This window comes from Myotis daubentonii, chromosome 10 (genome assembly GCF_963259705.1).
Source record: "Myotis daubentonii chromosome 10, mMyoDau2.1, whole genome shotgun sequence".
NCBI classification, from domain to species: Eukaryota; Metazoa; Chordata; class Mammalia; order Chiroptera; family Vespertilionidae; genus Myotis; species Myotis daubentonii.
In genome coordinates, this window is record NC_081849.1 from 70,735,466 (window position 1) to 70,760,311 (window position 24,846).

Genomic DNA, 24,846 nt, shown 5'->3' on the forward strand with positions numbered 1-24,846 from the left:
TTATCTTCTATAGGGGGGGTTGCAGCACCCTAGTGGAGTCCTATCCGTCCTGAATGTCGGGGTTCTCAATGGGGGGGGCTTACCTATGGAAATCCTGTTCCAGGGGTTCCCAAAGGTGTGGACGGAGTCGGCGAAGACTATCCACCCTCTTCCTACGGTGGAGTCCTATCCGTCCCGAGTGCGGGGCACTTACCTAGGGGTCCCTGTTTGGGCACCAGATGCCGGGGTCCAACCCCAGCAGGTCCAGGGGTCCCCAAAGGTGTGGACGGAGTCGGCGAAGAAGGAATGACACGGAGACAGCGTTCAGTTAATCAGCAGCCTTGCCAGGATCTCTAGCCACAATCTCCAGCCAAGTTCTGTGTCCATGTTCTCTTGCTAGGTTCTCCAGCCAGGTTCTGTCTGAGATCTCCAGCCAGGTTCGGTCACCAGGTTCTAGTCAGGTTCTCTTGCCAATTTCTGTAGTCAGGTTCAGTCCAGGATCTTTTGCCATGTTCTCTCGCTAGGTTCTGTCTCTGGGTTCTGAGGCCAGTTTCTGTCCAGAATCTTTTGCCATGTTCTCTCCAGCGAAGTTCTTCTGTCTCTAGAGAACGTTCTGTGTAGGTTCTGTCTTCTTGATTCTGTTTTTTTCTGTCTTGTTACATCTGTATTTATACCAGTTGATTCAATCCTATCAATCTCTATTACAAAGGTTAGGGCGTTTCTTATCTCCATTCCAGGGAGTAAAGATTATGTAGCTTAAGCATGATTGTTCGTAGTTAAAGTGATTAATTACCCGCCTGGCACTTAGTTGAGGGGTTTTATTCCCTCCCTAACTTCAGGGGAAAATCCCTACCTGGGGAAACAACCTTTCTCAGAGAGGAGACCTTGGTTAAAACACATAGTGCCAAGAAGGTAAGCAAACATTTTAAGAACAGTATGCCATATATGCCAGGTCCCTTGAAACAGCAAGGATGGACTGGCTCCCGGCAATAAGTGATGCATATTAAGAGGCCGTTTCAACACTTCTGAATGATTTTAATACTTCTGAATGATTCATAGTTATTGGTCCAATGTAATTACCATTTAAGAAATATAATTCAATATTAATATTTAACTTTTATTTTAATAGCCTTTGCTCTATCACCTTGTCAAAGACCCTTTGAAAGTCTGACTAAATCATATTCATGGATAAGGTTTTGTGTAAATGCATGTTTAATCCTTAAATGAGCTGCAATAGTTACTAGTAAATCATGGTTTATTCTTAGAGGAACCTTTTGGCTTTTTCTCCTAGTAGGTTACATGCGTCTAAATGTTCTGTAACCTTTTTTGTTACTGTAGAGTTACAATCTTGTCCTAAGTGGAACTTGTTGACCTCTCTGTGATTTTTGTTTTTAAGGATAGTGTTTGTTCTTTTTAATTCTTTATACAATTGAATATAGTAGTAAGCACATTTTTTTAGGAACTTCTTAGAATCTTGATACCCAGGATCTGGAATTGGAAGAAATTGACATCGCTTGACACTAATGCCCCTAAAGATTTCTTAAATTTTTCCCTTAAGTACTATTACATTGTCCAGACAAAATGAAATATAGTCAAAATAATTTGAAAACAATTTTTCTTCACTAAGTCATATTGTCAGTCAACCATTTAAAGCAGCAGTCCTCCATTTCTAGTCTCCATTTTTGTAAAACTAGAATTATATGCTCAAGTCTATAGCACTGTTTGATCTGGCACCCTCTATAGCTCACCAGTTTATATAATACTTCAACACTCTCCTATTAGTCATGTTAGAACTTCTTGTAAAGAAGCTTACAGACTCATGGAAGACATCTTCAAGTTTGCCATTCTCTGTGGACTTGTCAGCTATCACTTGTGTTATCTTTCACTTGTGGGATAAATCCTTTTACTTCAATAAGTTTCTTTCTTTAAATTTTTTTCCTCTAGTTTAGCTCCGGGTTTTTATACGTCTCAGGGATTTTGAACTCTCAGGAAACTTTATATGGAGCTTCCAGTGTTTAACATTTACCCATTCCTAGTTTATTGGTTCCCTTTTAAAATGTTACCTTCCACGATTTACTAATAGGCAACCAGATTTTAGCCTAGTTCAATACATGTATGACATGTGATTCTGGTTTTTCTACTGTAACAGTACATTGATATGCTTAATGTTGTACTTTGCTCATAGTAGCTACTTTGTGACTTCCTAGGTATGCCTCAAGGCTAGGTCTAGAAAATTTACCTTTCCCATGAGTTTTTAAAGTATTAATTGAACACGTAATTGTTTATAATATCCAGTTACTTACCTCATGCCTTCCATTCTGGGTAAAATATGCTACCCGCTGTGTTTGAGAAACTTAAGTTCCTAATTGTTAAGTACCTGGTATAACTTTTCAAACTCTCCCAATTTTCATGGTTAGACTATATAACATTTCTATATGCAGGACACCTTTATAGGTTTACACTTTTTCCATATTGCATTTCATCATTTTCCAAGTAAAATGTCACCCTATACCTATTGATCCTAGGAATTGATTTTGTCTCAACCAAGATCACATACATGTAGTTATATTTCCAAACCATTTTTCCCACTGTGACCTACAAAGTTCATTTAATTTGTGCTTAATTTTCCATCTTAATTCTTTATCAAAATGACTTAATTATCTTACCTGAATTCCATAATTGGTGAATTCATAACACTCAGATAGAGAAAGTTCCTTTAATTTTTTATGTCTGGAAAGTGTCGACAAACCCTAAAAATGTTTAATGTAAAGATTATTTTGTGGTTATAGTTTAGATAGAAGATATATTTCCCTTAAGAGAGCCATTCATACAAAAAGATTTAGCTTCTGTCTTATATTTCTTTACACTTAGCAAATCATAAAATAACTTTGGTTAGGCAACAATGTTAAATAAAAATTTCAGGTTGTCTCTGTCTAATGTTTTTGCAAAAAGTGTCACAGTACCCCAGGACCAGAAAACTCCTTATCTTGTTACCTGTTTCCAAGTAAATGTTATCTAAATCAATACAAACAAATCTTAAAGACCCCTAAACTTACACCTTTATTTTGAAGATATTTAATGTGGCTAATGAATCTGTTTTTCAATAAATTCTTATTGTCTCACCTAAAAACCTTTAGCTGATTTTATTATGTTTAATTGCTTGAAAAGAGGGAACAGATCTTTATATAAAGGCCTGTGGACAGATAAAATCATTCATCAATAGTCCACTTCTTTTTCAGTTCAAAAGCTTTCTTTCTTCTTATTTAAAAAAAAAACAGATTGCCCTTTTCAGCTTAAATTTAATTATAGTTTATATATAAATATTAGTTTCTTGTCTAAATATAGTGATTCAAAATTCATATACCTTACAATGTGATCACTACACTAAGTCGTAATCATCTATTACTGTGCAAACTTACCACAATGTTATTGACTATATATATTCCCCTTTATCTTTTTTACCCATCCCCACGCCCACACCACTTTGGCAACCATCAGTTTTAATCACAGTTTCTACGATTCTGTTTTTGTTTTGTTTGTTCATTTTATGTTTGTTTAAAATTCCATGTTTAAGTGAAGCCATATGGTATTTGTCTTTCTCTGTCTGACTTATTTCACTTAGCATAATACCTACTTGGTCCATTATGTTCTTGCAAATGGCAAGATTTTATCTTTTTATTGCTGTGTAAATTCCATTGTGTGTGTGTGTGTGTGTGTGTGTGTGTGTGTGTGTGTGTGTGTGTAAACACTTAGGTTGTTTCCAATTCTTGGCTCCGGCGCAATGAACATAGGAGTGTGTATATGTTCTCAAATTAGTTTCCATTTTCTTCAGATAAATACCCAGAAGTGGAATTGCTGGGTCATATGGGAGTTTTATTTTTAGTTTTTTGAGGCAGCGCCATACTCTTTTCCATAGTGTCTGCACCAATTTGCATTCCATTAACAGTGCATGAAGGTTCCCTTTTCTCCACATCCTCAACAATATGTTATTTACTGACTTTCAGATGATAGCCATTCTGACTGGTGTGATGTGATATTTCATTGTGGTTTTTATTTGCATTTCTCTGAAGACAGCCCTTAAATTTTTTACGAGTGGTTTTGCGGTCCCACTTCTCAGTACTTCCCCCATAAACTGGCATAACTCTCAGATAATGAACTGATTAATGTGCTTATCGATGCCATCCTCCGAGTTGCAATCAGGATCACATTACTTTTATAATTCCATAAGCTATGTTCCCTAGACCAGGTGGACAAGGAGAGTTCCTTCTCGTTCTATCGTCCCAGAACTGGCTGGCAGGGAAAATAACAAAAATGGTATATGAATTTCTCCTTTTAAATTTTTATTTGCAGGATTGATTTACATTTTACTGGTCTTAAACACAACATTGGGACCATAATTTAAAATGATTTTGAAAATATTATGGTTTTTTTTTAAATGATGCACATAAAAAAATCCAGATCAAGGGAGAAAGTGCTTGGCATTCTTATTAAACAAAGCCACTGTTTAAATTATAATATCTAACTTCCGTTAACATTTTTGTACACCACCCCAAAATAAAACCACTTTGTTTATTCTTTTAATTATTTTATTACAAATGTGGATTCTTTTGTTAAGAACACATTATGTTTTCTGCCTCCTTGTTTCAAAACAGAGAATGACCAAACCCTGTGTAGCCATTCACATGTGGTCTGGGTTCCAGATGTGGATGCTATTTTATTGATGTTAGAAGAACTGGATTTAGGTATTTCCCCAACAGAAACCATATTGTTTGAACAAAAATATTAAGTAAGAGATGCAAAGTTTGTCTCTTTGCCCTGTACTTGATAGTAGCTAAATATGTTTTATTATATTTATTATGTAGCCAACTTAGAATTTTTTAAGGTGAACTGGAAATTAAGTACACTTGCTAACTGTGACATTTAACAGTCTACATTCTCTTCCCCATTTTATTGAAAATCACTAAAAATTAATATTTGCTAATATTAAAATAGAATTCCTTGTTTTATCACTATAATTGCTCATTAAAATGTGTGACCTCAAAATTTTACTTGACATCATTAGCCATTAGGTAAACGCAAATCAAAACCACAATGAAATGCCACTACATACGTACTAGGATGGCTATTCTTAACAAGACAGATAATAAAATGTCTTGGTGAGGATGAGAAGAAATTAAAACTCATTAATGTTGATGAGAATGTGGAAAGCTCCAATCACTTTAAAAAATAGTCTAGCAGTTCTTTAAAATGTTAAACATAGTTACCATATGCCTCAGCAATTTCACTCCTAGCTATATAACCAAGAGAAATGAAAACGTATGTCAACACAAAAACTTGTACACAAATATTCCTAGCAGCATTATTCATTTAGAAAAAAAGTAAAAGTAGCCAAATGTTTCAAATGATGAAAGATAAATGTGTTATAGTCATACGATGGAATATTTGGCAATAAAAAAATGTGTTGATGCATACTACTATAGAGGAACATTTAAAACCTTATGCTCAGTAAAAGAAGCCAGACCTAGCCCCGGCCAGTGTGGTTCAGTTGGTTGGAGCGTATAGTCCTGTGCACCAATGGGATGCAGGTTTGAGTCCCAGTCTGGGCACATACCAGCTTGTGGGTTCAATCCTCTGTTGGGTGTGTGCAGGGTTCATTTTAATCATAGCTTTCTGACTCAGAAGCTTTTCAGATTAATGACCTAAAGAAATCAGAACCAGCGAGGTAAAATGTTCTACTTGGCACCATGAGGCTCATAAAAGCTCCAAACTAGGAGGTGTTCTCTGAAAAAAGTGATGGTTTCAACATTTTACAGACTTTCTTTATACTTTTACAAAGTCTTAAATCTCAGGTCTGGGCAAAATGCATTCATTCTTAATTCATATTCGTTTGATAGATATATATTTAGCATGTATTTATTATACTGATCAGGCTCTGGGGTAGAAACTGGGAGTATAAAGGTCAATGAGGTACAGTATTTGCTCTCAAGGAGTCCACAGTCTGGCATGGAAAACAGGCATATACAACAGATTATTACAGCCCAGTAAAAGGTAAATACTGTGCACAGTGGTGGTACCACAGAGGGATGATGAGGCCAGCCACTGTGGATTAGAGAAGACTCCATGAAGGAGAATCATAAGTTGCCAAGAAAACTATAGAGGGGAAGACATTCTAGGAAGAAGGAACAGAATTGCAAAAGCATTAAGATTTAAAACAATATGGCATGTATAGGGAACTGTACAGCATGGCATGAATAGATTTATAATAAATTTTTTGTTGTTGTCAATTCTCACCCGGGGATATTTTTTCCATTGATTTTTTTAGAGAGAGTGGAAGGAGCAAGAGGGGAGAGAGAGAGAGAGAGAGAGAGAGAGAGAGAGAGAGAGAGAGAGAGAGAAGAGAGAGAGAGAGAGAGAGAGAGAGAGAGAGAGAGAGAGAGAGAGATCAAAGTGAGAGAGACATTGATTGGTTGACTCCCACTTGCACGCTAACCAGGGCAGGGGATCAAACCTGCAACCAAGGTACATGCCCTTGACCAGGAATCAAGCCCATGACCCTTTGGTGCATGGGCCAATGCTCTAACCATTGAGCCATGCCAGCCAGGGCAATAACAATTTTTTTTAAAATATCTGAAGAGCTGATCCAAGAACTTCTCTTAAGGAGAAAACTGTGGGGCTTTATTTTGGTTTTGTTTTAATAGCCTGTTAAGTGCTTGGGATAAAAGTCCTGGGGATTGGCTGGTGCCTTGCTTTTACTTCTGGGGGGGATGGAAAGAGGAGAGTCCAAAGACAAGAAAAAATAAAGAGGAATGAAGAACCAACAAGGTGGAGTAATTGTGTCTCCGTGGAGCAAAGGTAGATGGATGCTTACTTTTCAGGAAAGTTGTAACATCATGAAAATTTAAAGCTTCCTTCATTTCCTTCAAAAGTTAACTACACTCATGAATGCTTTGCAGGAAAGGTTTTGGTTTTTATTTTCCTAAAGTGTAAGAAGGAGCAAAAGTTAATCAGGTGAAGCACAGAGGAAAGCAGCTGGTGTGCAGACGGGAAGAATCCGATTGCAAATTGGACGAGAATGCGAGGCCCCAGAAATTCGTAAGAATCTTGGTGAGCACTTTGCTCCGTCGTAGACCTTGGAAGTCAGGAACCTGAATCAGAGGGCCCAGGCGCTCCTCCTAGTTGATTTATATTATAGCTCTGGTATGAGGATCACTGAAGGAAATGTCAAGACATAAGACCCAAAAGGAAGTAGGCACCAAGTCACGAGAACCTTGTACATTATTCTGAGGAATTTGGATTTCATCCCATGCAACAGAGGTAAACAAAGCTTTCCCTTGGTAGGGAATATGAGCTGCCACATAAGTGGCCATGGTGCAAAAAAGAACAAGGATGTGTTTCAAGAGAGAGACGAGGAGGCCACAGAGCAAAAAGTCACTGGTTCCAGTTGGCAGTTTAGAAGAGACTTTCATGGAAAAGGGAGAATTTAAATTAGGGCTTAAAGACTAAGATTTTGACAAGCGAAATAATGGGAACAGTGTTTCAGGCTGAGGAAACAGCACGAACAAAGACTGCATTTGGAAAGTGTGAGCTGTTTGAGAAGTTACTCAGTTTGGGGTCTCTAGTAGTAGTGAGAGGGGACATCGAACACTGCCAAGAACAGATCCGTGGACACAGACATTTAGAAGCAGACAAGTCCTTGAAAACTATTCTCTCCTCCCTCCCAATATTACATCTGGAATTGTTTAGCTAATGAGTATCACCAACATAAACATAAAGCATCCGTTCCCCTTAGTTTTAAAATATCCATAGAAAGGTTCAAAGAATGGTACAATGAACACCTATATATATACCCTTTACCTAAATTCACCAATTATAAACATTTTGCCAGGAGTCTAGGATGACTGAAAACTCTGATGTAATTATTGGGGGTTAGATCATGGGAAATCTATAAAACAAAAGATCCTTGACAGTCAGCAAACAAAAGCAGCCTCCTTTCTTCCTGCCTTTATTTTGAGGATACAGTGGGACATGAGTTGTGGTACAGAAGGTAGAATTTTTTTTGGAGGGGGGGGGGTGGGGGCGGGGGCGGGGGGGAGAGAAGGAGGTTGTTAAATGGTTGCGTAAAAGTTCTGTGATTCCTTGCCAAACATACTGAGGAACAAAACAAAACAAAAATGAAAATTCTGAAAGTCAAATGGGTATTTATCTTCTTTTTGTCACCCAGGCCCAAAGGGGCCCATAGTATAGAGAGATGTGTCCTGGTGCTGGAATTAACCAGATCTAAGATGGAATTCAGCATCTTTTCTCCAAGTCCTCATCCCTCTTTTAGATTCTTTTCCTGATTAATGATACCACCATGTCTACAATTGACCAGTTAAAACTCTGGGCATTGTCTGTGTCTCCTCCTCTCCCCTTTGCTCCCCCTATCTAGCCAATCAATCACCAAGCCCTGTCTGTACTCCCTCCTAAACATCTCTCATACATGTCCCTTCTGCCACTACTATCAAAACCTCGTTATTTCTAGCTATCATTGCAGTAGTTCACCCTTTCTTACATAGATCTTCCTTACTGTCATTTCTGTGCCCAAATCTGTCTGAGTCCTTCTCTGCCGAGTTCTTCCGTGTCTCCCATTGCATATAGCGTGTTGTCTGAATCGCTTTGCGGCCATCCAAGACCACTCACATTCTTCCCTCCACCTCCTTCTCCGGCTTCCTCTCCTGCCACGTCCCCTGTCCTCGTGGGCCATACTCTGACAATATGAAGTCACCTTCCAACAGGTAGCTTTCTCTCCTGACTCCATGCCTTCTGACCTGCTTCTTCCTCCACTGAGAATGTTCTTTCCTTCTTTGCCTGACAAGTAACCCACCGAAGCTCTCAGCTGCACCTCAAAAGCTGAAAAGCCTCGCCTGACTTCTTCACGAGACATAGCACCCACCTTCCCACGCCTCCACTCTGCCAGGATGCAGGATCTGTGCACAAGTCTGTATTACAACAAATATGCCTCATTATTTCATAAATCAAGTTCATTATTGCTGAGATGTACTGGATACTTTCCATGTGCCAGGCACTATGTTAAGCAGTTTGCATTTGTTATCTTATTTAATCTTCACAACACTGAGGAAAAGTAATATTATAATCACTATTCCAAAGAGAGGGAAATGGAGGCACAGAGAGGTTAAGTCACTTGCCCAAGGTCTCATAGTGTGCTGGCACCAGCCAAGAGATGAACCCACACTCTGAACTCATGCTTTTTGGAATCTAACCATGTAGTGCTCTTACTATTGTTGCTGTTTTGGCACTAGGCTGCACCTTGAGACCAGTACTATGGCTTTAAGTTGAGTACTCCCAGAACCTAGCATAGTGTTTGACACAGTTGACAATGAATAAATACTTGTGAATAAATGAATAGTCTATAAAATTAGCTGTTTTTAGTAGACCCAGTTTTCTCTTATCTTGCTGGCATACTCTCAGAATTCTTGTTTGGAATCTATTTCCCTTTGTGAATCAGTGTTTACATTTCATATGTTTCTTTCTGAAAGATTTGCTCTGTTTGGTGCTGCTTACCACATTATTTTATGAGTAAAGGACAAAACTTCTACTTGGAAATATGTTTTATCTCGATTAACACATTCCCTTTCCAGAATCACTGATAACACTGTCTTGTACAATGTCCTTGAAAATGTATCTTAACCTCCCAAGTGATTTTCCCTTTTATACTCTGGTTAATGATTACAATTTTGTATAAATAACTTACCTTTTCTTCTCAGTTATTTTTATTTCTATTTATTTGACTCTTAGTATGAATTTTGTAATCATATTTCTTTCTTAAAGGTATCAACCTCCCTGGCCTAATTTATTACCTACATACAGAAGGAAACTAGGCTTTGGTCAACACACAGAAATAGATCTTTATATATTTATGGAGGGAAGGAAAATCAGCGTCTCTGTTATCTGAAAATAGAGCAACTTGCCTTGAGACTGTTTGCCTCTTACCTGATGGAGGTAGAGAGGAGGGTTATGCCACCAAAGAATTTCCGTGAAGCAAGTGACAAGCTTAAGTTGGCCGCTGCTTTTTGCAATGTTTTTGGTAGGCGTTTTGCTGGAAACGGGACAACTGCCTGTAACCTGTGCGAGGAAAACCACTATTGCCAGTTATGGAACCAGCAGATTTATAGAGGGCCAGTGGCTGGAGAGAGGGGCCGGGAAAGGACTAAGGAGGGGTCCCGTTGTATGTGGAAAAGTAGGGCAGACTTCTTGTTATGTGCAAATCCGTTTGTCTCTGAGTTAGCCTGCGTTCTTCCTTTCACTCCCATTCTTTCTATTTCTTGAATCCCAAGTGATTTCATATGTTTCCTGCCTGAGAGGTTTTGCTTCCCTGAACCTCAGGCTTTGTGTGTGTGTTCCCTGCAGATGGGTGGTCTCTTGAAAGAGTATCATCAGATTAAGACATGCAGCTGTAAGCACTCCCTCTCCAGCGCAGAGCTTTGCTGAGAGCATGTGGAATTTAAAGAAGCCGTGTTTGGTTGAGAGGAAGGAAATGGTACCAGATCCATTCACTCACTGACGCACTGGTCAAATATTTTATATTGCTCTCACATTCTAGGCATTATGCTGGGCATCCCAAAGACAGGATGATCCAGCCTCTGCCCTCAAGAAGCGCATAGTGCTACAGGGAGACAGGCTTGGAACAAATATTAAAATATAATGAGCTGATTGCTCTAGTGAAGGCATTACAAAATACGGTGGAAACACAAGCCAGGGAAATCCTGAGCCTGCCCAGGAATTCCAGCAGAGCTCCACACAGCTGGAACTTGAAAGATAAGGGGAGAGGATGTTTCAGAGGGAATAACTTGAGAAATGGGAAGGCAAGGAGAGCTTCACTTGGGGAGCCATATAGGAGAGTATAGGTAGGCAGGGGCCACCTCAGGAAGAGCTTGGTCCCTCACACTGGATTATTTGGACTTTATGCTGTAGTCACTGTGAGGCTCCTGAAGAATTCTGAGCAAGGAAGTGAAAGGTTCACATTTGCATGCTGGAAGGTCACACTGCAGCAGAGTAAATTTGACGACAGTGATATTTAAGGCAAGAGGGGTTAGTAAGAAGAAACAGTGCTTGAACTATGGCAGTGACAGCAAGGATGGAGGGGAGAAGGGGAAGAGATATAAAAGATATTTAGACTACAATGATTGTTAAAGTTCTCACATGGGCTTCATTCTGTTCAAGGATATTATTTAGTCATAGATTATTTTTGGCTAGAAATATCTGAAACTGGATGGCCTTATAACATATGCAATTAAAATTAACATGGATATCACATGCCGATATTTAATTAGGTGGGGTTTTTTTGCAATTTAATTTGAAAATAATTTGTGTGCTATTCATAATTCAAGAGTCATTATTATTGTGAAGTCATCTAAGTAGGAAACACCCTTCTAGGGAACTGTGCTGTAATGTGGCAGACATAAGGTTATAGTACCCTGGGAACTAAAGAATGCTTACTTATTCAGAAAAACACATAGAGACATTGATGTCACCATGTGATTTATGTTTTCTTAAAGAAAAAAATGCATCAATGAAGTAAAACCTATTGATATTGCCTTGAAATGATATTGATTGAGAAGTATGATTTTCTGATAATTATGACAGCATAAAAAATGTTTATTATAGATCAAATTAAGTCAAAATCTTAAAAGCTTGACTCTTAGCTTATGTCAAAATGCTTTATGTCATAATCATCAGTGATTAACTTGGTCAGCATCTACCTCCCTAGGCACATGAAGAATGGAAGGACAAGTAGCCACAATAATCAAACAAGAAGAAATAAAAGGCATCCAAATTGGGCAGGAGGAAGTAAAACTGTCATTATTTACAGATGACATGATATTATATATAGAAAACACTAAAGACTCTACCGAAAAGCTACTAGATCTAATAAACAAATTCAGTAAAGTATCAGGGTACAAAATTAATATTTAGAAACAGGTGGCATTTCTATACATCAATAATGAACTATCAGAAAAAGAAACTAAGAAAACAATCCCATTTACTATTGCAAAAAATTAATAAGGTACCTAGGCATATATTTAACCAAGGAGATAAAAAGACCTGTACCTGAAAAACTATAGGACCTTGAAGAAAAAAATTGGTGAACCTTTTCACCCAGTGATCCCCCTTCTAGGAATATATCCTAAAATCCCAAAACACCAATCATAAAGAATATATGCACCCCTATGTTCATAGCAGCATTATTTACAATTGCCAAGATCTGGAAACAGCCCAAGTGCCCATCAGTCAATGAGTGAATACAAAAAAAGCTTTGGTACATTCACACAATGGAATGCTATGTAGCTGTGAAAAAAAAAAAGCTAAAGAAATTTTACGTCTTGCAACAGCATGGATGGATCTGGAGATTATTATGCTAAGTGAAATAAGTCAGAGAAAGACAGATACCATATGCTCTCACATGTATGTGGATTCTAAATCACAAAAATAAACCGACAAACAAAATAGAAACAGAAGCATGGATGCATGGAACCAACTGACAGCTGTCAGAGTGGAGGGGCGTGGGGGAACTGGGTGAAAGAAGGTGAAGGGATTAGTCAAAGAAAACATGTGAATAAACAATAGACACAGACAGCAGTGTGGTGATGACCAGGGGGGATGGGAGGCGGGAGCCGAGTGGAGGTGGGCTAAGTGGGTGGGGAGAATAGGGACATTTGTAATAGTGTCAGCAATAAAAAAGAAGTAAAAGGAAGGTGAAAGGACAAGCATCTCAGACAGAAGGTGCAATGTGTTTAAAGGTCCTGCAGTAGAAAAGAATTGGCTTGTTTGAGGAACTAGGCCAGTGATGGTGAACCTTTTGAGCTTGGCGTGTCAGCATTTTGAAAAACCCTAACTTAACTCTGGTGCCATGTCACATATAGAAATTTTTTGATATTTGCAACCATAGTAAAGCAAAGACTTATATTTTTGATATTTATTTTATATATTTAAATGCCATTTAACAAAGAAAAATCAACCAAAACAAATGAGTTAGTGTGTCACCTCTGACACACGTGTCATAGGTTTGCCATCACTGAACTAGAGGATGGCAGTGGAGCTAGAGGAAAGGGAATGAAGTGAACAGATGCATGGAATGTTATCAGAGGGGTAAGGCAGGGATCTGTTCAATTAATGGTAAATGTTCTTTCAAATTTTGGTCTTTAATTTCTCTGTTCTGTTAGACACTGTTGGTTATTCCCTCAACACTCACTTCACACATGACTACACTCACCTGGTTCTCTTATAACCTTTTTCACCTTTCTTTAGTGTCCTTCATAGATTTGTGATCCCCTTCCCGATCCTTAAATATTGATATTTGTTGTGTTTTCCTGGGTGCACATTTCTTCTCAGCCCTACACTATCTCTTAGGACTTTGGTCATATTCACACTTCCATGCTCATGACTGCCATATCTAAATCTCCCTTCAGAGTCTCTCTCCCAAGCCTTTGGCCTGAATATTCCATACACTCTCACTCAGTCTGATAAAATGAAGTAACTTTTCCCTCAAAACCTATTATTTTTCTTACATTATCTTTTTTTGAGGTAGGACCGAAATCCACCCAAAGTCATATTTTTGGAATCATTCTTATTCTTCAATCTCCCCCTCCCCTATGTCTTCCTCTTCTACAACAAACTAATCACCAAATTATTTTAGTTTCACCTCCTATGTATTCTTGAATATGTCCTTCCCATGCTAGCTCTGGCCTCTGACCTAATTCAAGAACTCACCATCTTTTTTTTTTAATACTAAAATGATCTCCACTGGTCTCCCTTCCTCTAGTCTTTCTTCCCTCTAATCTATCCCCTAGAGAACAACCAAATAATCTATATAAAATAGGAGGCTGACTAGCATTGTGACTACCCTCCCAATTGTTGCTCCGCCTTCATTGGTTCAAGTCCAAGCTCCTGGCATAGCATGAAATTCCCTCAGTCACATCTTCTTTTCATGGTGTATTCTAGTAGTACACTAAGCTACATAAAGTTCCCTGAACAAGCATGCATGTCCATGCTTCTGTATTGTGCTGGCTGAATTAAGATATCCTTTCCTCTGCTTCCTCTATCATTACACCTGTATTTAAATTATCCATACTTACTTACCTTTCTAAATTGGGCTGTAGAGAATAGGTCTAATTCACACTTGATAACTCTACAGCTCAGCATTTGTTCTTTCATTCAATTAATATTTATCTGCTACTCCCCAGAGCTCTGGGAAAGCATCAGTTAGCAAAACTGAGTCTCAGTCTCCCTGGATCTCACCTCCTAGTGAGGGGGCTCCAGGAGATTGCCTATATAATGGGCACCTCAGACCTAGTACTCAGTGAAATTTTTTGAAAATCTGACAAATGAAAATCTTCTTAAACCTCTGTCTAAGCACACCGTCTGGAACATTGCTCTGACTCATTTCCCTCATGAATATGGCGGTGACTAAGGCAACTTAAGCTACAGATTAAACTGCCCTGTTTGTGGATTCTGTGGTCTTTAGTAAATGATAAGTCTCCTGACTGGTGTAAAACATTTTTCCATACAAATGGAGCTATAGCTATAACCTCATTTTCAACCAATCCTCTGGAGTAGGAAGGGAATAAATGACATCCCATTTAATAAGACATTAAGAAAAACTATAGAAGATTAAAGACTTTTAAGATACTTTAAAAACTATTACATTAGTAATCTATTTCTCCCCTCTTATAAGCCCATCCTCTTTATATTAAAGAGGAAAATTGACATATTTCCTCTTTCCCTAAAGTGCTTATTAGATAACTTCTTTTTTTAAAATTCTTTATTGTTGAAAGTATTACGTATGTCCTTGTTTTCCCCCAGCAACTCCTTCTAGCCCACCCCCCTGCCCCCCTCACAGGCCTTGACCATCCTATTGTCTGTGTCCATGGGTTATGCATATTAGATAACTTTTCAACTTTTGTTCATGGATGATACAATACATTAATCACTATTTTCTACAAAGGAATGGATAAAGACAATAAAATTATTATAAGAAGTGTATACAGTTTGAAATAACTGTGTTCCCTCTGCTTTCCTCATTTAAATTAGCTCTCTCAAATAAAATCTTTCTAGATTTTAAAATATCTGTATGTTTTCCTTTGCTAATTAACCTCATGAGTTTCCATGAGTTTCAGAATACAATTCCCCTTCACCTTCTGCAAGCCTATAAAGTTCTTGTACCTCTGAGGAGTGAATTACAATGATTTTCCTGCTTATTTCCTGAGCTCTCTACCTCTGTATAACACTATCTTATAGGTGACTCAAACTAAACGCAGACATTTTCCCAACCTGTGGAAGGCACACAGGTTAGTTAGTAAGGGACACTACCATTTATACAGATGCTTACGCCAAAAATCTGGCATCATCCTTGCACCACTCCCTCTCGTCTATACCCCTGTACTTGGTCTATTTCTATCTCTTGGTGATCCCTCCATCTAAATGTCTCTCAAGTCTTCAGACTTTGTTTCAGCCATCTCCCTGGCTCTAGCCCTAAAGCAGACCCTCATAGCTTTTCACCTGGATTTCAGCTTCATAATCAGCCACCAGTTCACTTATTATTCCCATGTCCCTCCTGCAAACAGAGTGATCTTTTCAAAATGTCCATCTGACCATGTCTAATTGACAGTACTGAATGTCCTTTTATTGCCAAAGGACAGAGAACAAATTCCTCAATGTGGCTTCTCGGCCTCTCACAACCTGGCCCCTGTCCATCTCTCCAACATCATCTCTCACCACTCTCCTCACAATCTAGCCATACCTAATTCTGCAGATTTCCTGGATGCCACCATACTTTTAAACCCCTGTGTCTTGGTTCAGACTATTTTGTTGGTTCAGCCCATACCCATTCCCCTTCTATTGGAAAAGGTCAGGTTTGCCCGGCTGGCATGGGTCAGTGGTTGAGCGTTGAAATATGAACTAGGAGGTCACAGTTCGATTCCCAGTCAAGGCACGTGCCTGAGTTGTGGGCTCGATCCCCAGTGTGTGGCATGCAGGAGGCAGCCAATCAATGATTCTCTCTCATCATTGATGTTTCTATCTCTCTCTCTCCCTCTCCCTTCCTCTCTGAAATATATATATATATTTTAAAGATCAGGTCTTACTTGAGTCTCTGAGCCAGGTTGTTTCCCTTCTCTTTGGTTCCCACATCTGTCACACTTTGTAACCATTTGCTCTGTGCCTGTCTTCCACTAGAACAGCGGTTCTCAACCTGTGGGTCGCAACCCCTTTGGCGGTCGAACGACCCTTTCACAGGGGTCACCTAAGACCATCCTGCATATCAGATATTTACATGACGATTCATAACAGTAGCAACATTACAGTTATGAATTAGCAACGAACATAATTTTATGGTTGGGTCACAACATGAGGAACTGTATTTAAAGGGCCAGAAGGTTGAGAACCACTGCATTAGAAAGTAAGTGCTCAGAAGAGGGGTCATGTTTTGTTCATTCTGGCATCCCCAGAACTGAGCACAAAGCAAATATTTGTTAACTGAGTACTGTGATTCTAACTGGAAAGTCATTATTGAAAAGAATTGAGAGTGAACATAATTATTAGAAAACATAAGAAATGTTTTTTCCCCCCAAAAGGCACAACTGGTCACATTTGATCTCTCATAAATATCTGTAAATTCAGAGGTTAAATCTCAAATGTTAAGTCTGTAGTCAAATTTGCATTTCATCAGACCTACAATCCAGACTTAGTGTTCAGCTGCTCAAGTTGACAAGTAGGTTGGTTTATTTTAATTTGACTGTTAGCGGTTAGCTTCCACAGCTGTTGTGGTACTGTATTGTCAATCATTGGCCTGGTAGATCAGAGTTTTACTGATTTGGAGGGGGAAAAAACAACAACATTCAGAAGACTTCTGTTTTGATCTTTTAGCAGAAAACAATGAGCACTCTTCCCCTTACGTGTGCATTTAGTGCTCTCTCAGATTGTGAATATTCTTTATAAGAAAATGAAAACAGCAAATGAGGTTATCATTTTCAGTTTTAAATTGTCCTCAGTAGGTAATTTTTTAATATATCATCTTTGAAAATAAAAACAGAGTTTTCCCCAAAAGCTAAAAACTAAGAGCATTTAAAGTTCACTCCCTTCATTCAACAAACGTTCACCAGGCCCTGCAGGCTTGTGATGAGTTCTGTGGTGGCATTATATTTTAATGTCTTTTATAATGAGCTCTGACCCCCTATTTCTTTTTGCCCTGTGACTCTTCAGACAACAGCTGGGCATTCTATTTGGATGTGTCAGGGAAGGGTTTTTATAGAAGAACACAGGAAAAAAATCCTTCCTCTTTAAACTTTTATGACCTTTAAGCTTCAAATCCTAAACCCTGAAACACTTGGGGCATAACATTTTTTAAAACCATGCAATCAGTTTGAACATTTTTTCCACCCCTAGAATAGATATGGAATCAATGCCAAGGGAAAAGAAGAGGAACAAAGAAGAGAGGAGAGGAAAAGAGCAGAGGGGGAAGGAGAAGAGGAGGGAGGAGAAGAGGAAGAGAGGAAAGGTAAAGAGAGGGGAAGGGAGAATCACAGGGAAGCAGAAGAATGAGATGCTGGAAGATCCCCCATAGATCTATTCTGGACCTCTTCTATTCAGCTGGACAGAAAGTAGGAATCTTCTGCTAGAATTGGGGTCCTAAATAAATGAGAACCAATGTCACCTTTCCTGGTAGGGCTGTGAAAAGCAACAAGGCATCTGAGTTTTCATGTGCTTATCATGTATCAGCCAAGATCTAATGAGGAAAACATAAATAACTCTATTTCAAATGGAGGAAATGTAATTGTGACAGGGAATTGGCTACATAGGTGGTAGAGAACCTGAAAAGCCGAAGGGATAATGACACAGTCTAAAGATTAGCTGCAGCAGGAAGCCACTACTATGTTGGAAGAACAATGGGAAAAGGTGGTGTTATTGGAGCTCAGGGTCAAAGGTTACCTAGGAACGTGAAACCACAGAAGGCCTGACTAGACGGTTGATCATAAATGAAATGCAGCTGCTAATGATGATGCAAAGAAAGGTGGAAGAAAATCCTGGCCTCTTCCTTTTTGTGACTCTTTACAAGTGCCTCACGAGCACCAAACCCAACTAGAATCCAGTTAACATGAATCAGCCACTCTGTAGCAGAGAGATGGGTGAGGAATGAGTCTGAGGGCAAATATACCCTGAGAGCAGAAAAATGTCTTCAGGAAATGTCTAGGACTGTGGACCTAAGACAGCCTCACAGAGTCCCCGTGGCCTAGCATGACCCAGAGGAGGACAGAGCAAGGCACATATGACAAGGGTGCCTGAAGAATTGAAGGGGCCTTGATGCCGGGACAGGGAAGACACATAAGGATCTACCTAGACAGAAAACCAAAGACCAAATGGGCCTCAGAGATCTCAGTGAATTCCAGCAGAAGACATTGAGACGATAAGACTTGACTCCACCATAATGAATTAGCTATACACAACTGCTCCCAACCCCCACTCTCATACCACTTAATGATACTCCAAGGAAGGGGGAGGAGACCATCTAGCACAGGGGTTCTCAACCTATGGGTCGCGACCCCTTTGGCGGTCGAACAACCCTTTCACAGGGGTCGCCTAAAACCATCCTGCATATCAGATATTTACATTACGATTCATAACAGTAGCAACATTACAATTATGAAGTAGCAACGAAAATAATTTTATGGTTGGGTCATAACAAAAGGAACTGTATTTAAAGGGCCAGAAGGTTGAGAACCACTGATCTAGCAGAATGGAGGGTGAACTGAAATTCTCTATTAGACAAAGAAAGAAAAGCCAATAAACAGACATAGCCCTTCATCTAAAAGAGCTCACTGAATGATGGGGAAGGGTAGACACATAATCCAGATGCCAGTACTACAGTGAGAAACAGAAACAGGTCATGTTGAGGGATGCACTGGGGCTGGAGATGCACATGGAGAAGTTCCCATCCTTGTCTGTGAGGTAGGGCTCTTGAGTTTAAGGGATTAATCGGGATTTAGGAAGCGGGTGGAGGGGAGAGCCTCCCCTTTGTTGTCTTCCTATGTCCCTCCTAATGCACTTCAAGAGAAGCCAGTGCATTACTAATCTAACTACAGCCCATTTCAGTCTTTGAGCAGCATGGCAGATCTCTCCTGGTTGATCATCCATTTGGTTAGTAAATGAGGCAGTGCCGAAGTGACGGGGTGCATGTGACCTGAGTTTCAACTCTAATGGGTGGCACCAGCAGCTTGCAGGACATGAGCTTCTGGAAATGTGTTCTTTTGTACATTTGATGAGGCCATTCCTAGACTTCAGTTTTGAATTCGCCCGAGATCTCAAGGCACTCAGGCAGTCCTGCAGAATATGCAGTCCACAAGAAAAACCTACTTCAGCCATCTAAAATATATTATTTCTACATTGACCAACTTCTATTATGAAGCAAATTTCAGATCTATCATCTAGCACTCTGATCTGTCAGGACTCTCCTCTCAATATTGTATTTTGCATTTTTTTAAACAGAGAAACAAGACCAGGATTTACAAGTAACTCACCTATCGCTATTCCAGAAACAGTATTTCTAAACTTGCCTTTTATAATCTAATATTTTAAGGACTAAAAGTAATTGTTGTTCTTTTCATTGTTTACAAAATGGAAAATGATTATATTACAGAAAACAAACGTTATTGAACTGTTTTGAATATTTGTTTTACCTTATTAGAGATATTTGTTCCAGAGAGATCTAGTGATATCAAGGAGTAGATGTTTAGGATATATTCAACTCCTGAGTCAGTCAGTTGTTCACAATTTCGTAAACTCAAATAGTTTAAGTTAGGGCAGCTGAAAGAATCATAAAAAATAATTTTAGCTCTTAACTACTCTCAGTAACAATTTCTTCACATAAAAACTATCTGGGAAAGCAAATAATACTGAAGCAAGGATTTTACTTTTCTCAACATAAAAGTAAGCTTAAAGGTGGAAAATAATTTGGCATTACAAGGGTTGATGAAAAGGAGATGGGTTATTATATAAGGCACTAGAGGCCTAGTGCATGAAATTCGTGCATTGGCAGGGCCCCTAGCAGCTTAGTGGCTGGTGGTTGCTGGCCAAGGCCTCCCTTCCCATGGTTGGCCAGCTGGCCCTGCCCCCAATCGGGGGGTGGGGCAAGTGGGGGAGGGACTGGCCAGAGGGAGGGGCTGCAGGCAGTTGGCCAGCTGGCCCCGCCCCCTGGTCAACCTCTTGGTTGAATTCCCAAACCCCTGGTGGAGGGGACAATTTTTATATTAGCCTTTTATTATATAGGATTCTTTCTGTGATTTCATTTCATATTGCAATTTCTAATAAGAAAAAATATATCACATACATATCATGTAAGTAACACAATGAATGATCACTACAAGTGCAAGGTTAAATTTCTTATCCTTTACGAGTTTACAACAGCAATTGGTCTTGACCCTTAGTATACACACGACCTCCGCCAAGTAAGGAGAATGAAGAATAAATCCACCAGCTAGAACATCCCTTAGGAAATACCTGAGTAAAGATTTACATGGAAATGATATCCTTGAAAAGTACAGCGAAGTCATTCATGCCTAGATATTCATAACTTCATGAATGATTCATTTCAAAGTTTCTCTAAGGTGAAATTCATAAGAAACATCTCAGATACAATTAAAAGATTAGTTTAATCTATGACTCCAATGTCTTTTATTTTATTTCATGGAATATTGGACCAGCTTTATGGCTGGTCCTGATGTTTTTCAAATGGCTTTGAAGTTCTATCTCTAATCTCTCCTTATTAGTAAATATGCAATTACTAATGATATGATGTAAAATATTGTTTTATCATACCGCTCTGCTAGTCTCAAAATAGAGGCATCACCCACTTGGATACAGTTACTTAAATTCAGCTCTCTTAGCTTTGTGCTTGAAGGACCATCAAGAAATTGCTTTAGTCCCATATCACCAATTCTGTAGGAAAGAGTAAAAACAGCTTTACATGTGATTTGATATGTCAGTACATGGAATACTATTTAAATAGTAGTTACTACACCCATATATTCTAAAATAGCAAGATAATATCTTTCTACTGGTATTTTGTCAACATTTTAAAACCAAATTTGATTATAAAGGTTTTAGTTTAATTTGTTTAAAAAGTATAAATGATAGTAATAGAAGTTTTAATAAAAATTCTATTCCTCTTCACTTAAGTGTCATAATAATTATAATTAGTAAGAAAACAGATGGTCCTTAAGGTGTCTTTCTCTTGGATTAAAATGTGATCAAGCTAAGCAATCCCTGATGCAATATCCTCAAAAGAAAAAGACCAAAAAATAGGAGACTAACAGTCACACCACTGCTAGAATCTTGGAGGAATTTCCACTAAATACAAGGTCAATTTAGTTGGACTGGAATCCTAATAAATGACCTATGGATCCTTTCCTTTTGAAACAGAGAAAATCTAGATATATAAAAGCTTTTTAAATAGCAAAGTATGTAAGAAATACAAATTGGTAGTTACAAAACAGTCACAGGGATGTAAAATATAGCATAGGGAATATAGTCAATAATCCTATATAATAAAAGCCTAATATGCTGTGTCTGATCATCTGGTCGTCCATTCAACCAATCAAAGAGTAATATGCTAATGATGTGCTAAGGCCACTAAACCACTCACTATGATGTGCACTGACCATCAGGGGGCAGATGCTCCAACTGGTAGGTTAGCTTGCTGCTGGGGTCCGGCCAATCAGGACTGAGCGAGATGGGCTGGACATGCCCTGGAGCCCTCCCGTGGTCCCTCCCCAGCCCTGATCGTGCAACAGTGGGGTCCCTCGGCCTGGCCTGCACCTCCAATCCAGGTCTTGCAATCCAGGACCTCTCAGGGGATGTTGGAGAGCCAGTTTTGGCCCAATCCTGCAGGCCAGGCTGAGGGACCCTATTGGTGCACAAATTCATGCACCAGGCCTCTAGTATTGTAATAACTATGTATGGTACCAGTTGAGTACTGGAAATATCAGGGGGAACACTTTATAAAGTATATTATTATCTAACCACTATGCTATACACCTGAAACTAATACAAAAGAATATTGAAGGTAAGCTATAATTGAAAAATAAAAAATTTTAAATTAAATAAAACAAAATAACAAAACACAGCCTATACATTAAAAAGAAAAAAAAAACAAGATAAAAAAAAGTATAAATAGTAGAATGCTTAGAAGCAAAAGAAGATCAAATATCTCAATCCTAATGTATATAAAAATCCAGGTGCGGTCACGACCAGATGGACGACCAAACAGCAGGGTAGGGAGCTGAGGGAGTGGGAGCTATGTGCCCCCGGCCTCCCGCAGTGCGGTGGCAGGAGGAGGGAGCTGTGGGCCCAAGTGACCAAAGGACCGGTCCAGCTCTCACAGCGTGGCGGGCGTGGCGGGTGGGGCCGCAGAGGGTGAGGAGCCTCTTGGGCTGGGGGCTGTGAGCATGGAGCTTCCCGGGGTGGACGGGGCAGGGGCAGTGGATGCGAGGCAGAGGAGCAGGGCAGGGGCTGTGAGCATGAAGCTTTGCAGGGCAGTGAGGCAAAGGAGCGTTGCAGAGTGGCTGAGGCTGAGGAGCCTCGCGGGGTGGGGGCTGTTAACCTTGAGTTTCCCGGCGGAGGAGCTCGCAGGGCAGGGGCGGCACGTGGAGTGTTTGGAGTGTTGCGGGGTGGCGGAGGCGAGACGGAGGAGCAGGGCTGGGGCTGTTAGCGTTGAACTTCCCAGGGTGGCTCAGGTGGACAGAGCGTCACAGGGCAGGCGCGGAGGATGCGAGGTGGAGGAGCGGGGCGGGGGCTATGAGTATGGAGCTTCGAGGGGCTTGGGCAGCTGAGGCCAAGGAGCCTTGCAGGGCGGGGGCTGTGAGCGGGGAGGTTCACGGGGCTGGGGCCACGGAGGTGGAGGAGCATCTCTGGGCAGCGGACATGGCCCTGATTGCAGCTAGGCCTGGGGATCCTAACCGCGCACGATTTAATCATGCACTGGGCCTCTAATTTTATAATAATGATACGTATTAAAACGTTGAAAATATTCCCTTTTAAGACAGAAATTTTCACTAAAGGACTTGTATGCATGCATATAAGCATAACCAATGGACATAAGACACTGGGGAATAGGGGAGGCTAAGGGACTGTCTAGGGCGGGGGGATAAAATGGACACATATGTAATACCCTTTGTAATACTTTAAGCAATAAAAAAATAAAAAATAAAAAAAATAAAAAAGACAAATTTTCAAATTTGTTTAATAAAATCTAACCATAAGTAGTCTATAAGAAACATATTTAAAATAAAATAACTAAAAAAGAAATTGCAAAGATGTATTAGCAAACAAATAAAATTAATACAGGTTTGTTGATATCAATAATTTAAAAGTTGTGGGAACTTGCTTTAAAAATTCATGCACAGTCCATTTTTAAAGGATTGGTGTGTGGTTAAGAAAATGTTTATTCTTCGACTCACCCGCTTATTTTTTTAGGTGTATCTTTCATAGATGGATTTAAAAATCGAACCTGAAACTCTATCTTTCACCCTATATGATAGTCTTATAAATTCCTTTTTTTTGTTTTTTACTCTGATGTCATGAAAGTGGTTATCTTCCAGCTCTGTTCTCTTTTCAGTGAGTTCTAATCTGCTGATTAGCAATCCATTGAGTTTCTTTATTTCAATAACTATATTATATTTTTATTTCTAAAAGTTATTTTTCTTTTCAAATAAATCTAGTTATTTTTTACATTTTGTTGCCTGCTCATATCTCTGATTCCATTATTTATTTCTTCAAATGTATCATACATAGTTACTTAATATTCCAAATCTGATCATTCTAATATATGAATTACTTGAAGATCAAATATATTTTGCCATTTCTGGTGACTCCTTTTCATGGTAACTCCTATTTTTGTACATTTGATGGTCTATAATTGTGAACACCGATTTATTTTATCTTAATCTATGGTAACCCTGAAATCCTAAATAGAAGATGCTTTCCTATAGAGAAGAAGCGTTGAGCTAACTTCTTCCAGAAGCCCGAGTCCTTTAAAGGGTTTTACCAGCTATACTGCCTGAACCAGAAAACCTCCATTTATTTTAAAATTAGTTAACCTGCAGAAGCCTGAGTGAAATAGAAGAATAAAGATCAATTTTATTTCACATATTAATACAGATAAGATTAGCTCTTATGCACACACACATATGCACGTATGTACACATTCACATATGCACACATGCACATTGTGCTGGTATCATGATGCCAGCTTGCTCATGAGCTTGCAGTCAAAATGCCAGCTGGGGCTTCAGTCCTATGAAGGCTTGACTGAGACTGGAGGGTCTGCTTCCAAGCTCACTCACATGGCTATTGGCAAGAGGCCTAAGTTCCTTGCTGCCCATTGATTGGGGGCCTCATTTCCTAATCCCCCCCACCCCATCCCCCAGACACATGTGCTTCTTCATCTTAATAGACAACCTGGCTTAAGATGTTGTGTAGCTTAGCTTATTACTCAGACTCGTCTTATGTTTTCCCAAATATTAGCCAACATCATAGGATCAAATGCTATTTTGTTATCCTGTGGCCCAATAATATTACAAGAAACTTACATAGGCAAGAAGCTGAGATATTCATTGGTGAAGAGGTTTCAGCAAGAATTTCATCCTTGCCCACCTGAGAATACCAGGATAGAAGCCCAATAGTAGCCTCGCTGAAAACAGGGTTTTAGTAAGAACTCACCATATATCCATCTGTCAGCAAATTCACACAGGAGAAATCTAACCAGTACCCAAGATTGGTTCCTCAGAGCAAGTTTGAAAGTCCATTTGGGAAAAACCTGTT

The 24,846-nt window shown here is 39.4% G+C and overlaps 1 protein-coding gene across 1 annotated transcript in view; it reads right to left on the bottom strand.

Moving 5' to 3' along the window:
- FBXL13 (F-box and leucine rich repeat protein 13) overlaps positions 1–24,846 on the bottom strand; it is a 166,852-nt gene that overhangs the window by 29,584 nt on the left and 112,422 nt on the right. The window contains exons 16-18 of the mRNA XM_059711281.1: positions 20,845–20,964; positions 19,707–19,833; positions 2,646–2,729 (exon numbers count right to left, since the gene is read on the bottom strand). Coding sequence (XP_059567264.1) covers positions 2,646–2,729; positions 19,707–19,833; positions 20,845–20,964 — 331 coding nt within the window. The remainder of the gene's footprint in view (positions 1–2,645; positions 2,730–19,706; positions 19,834–20,844; positions 20,965–24,846) is intronic.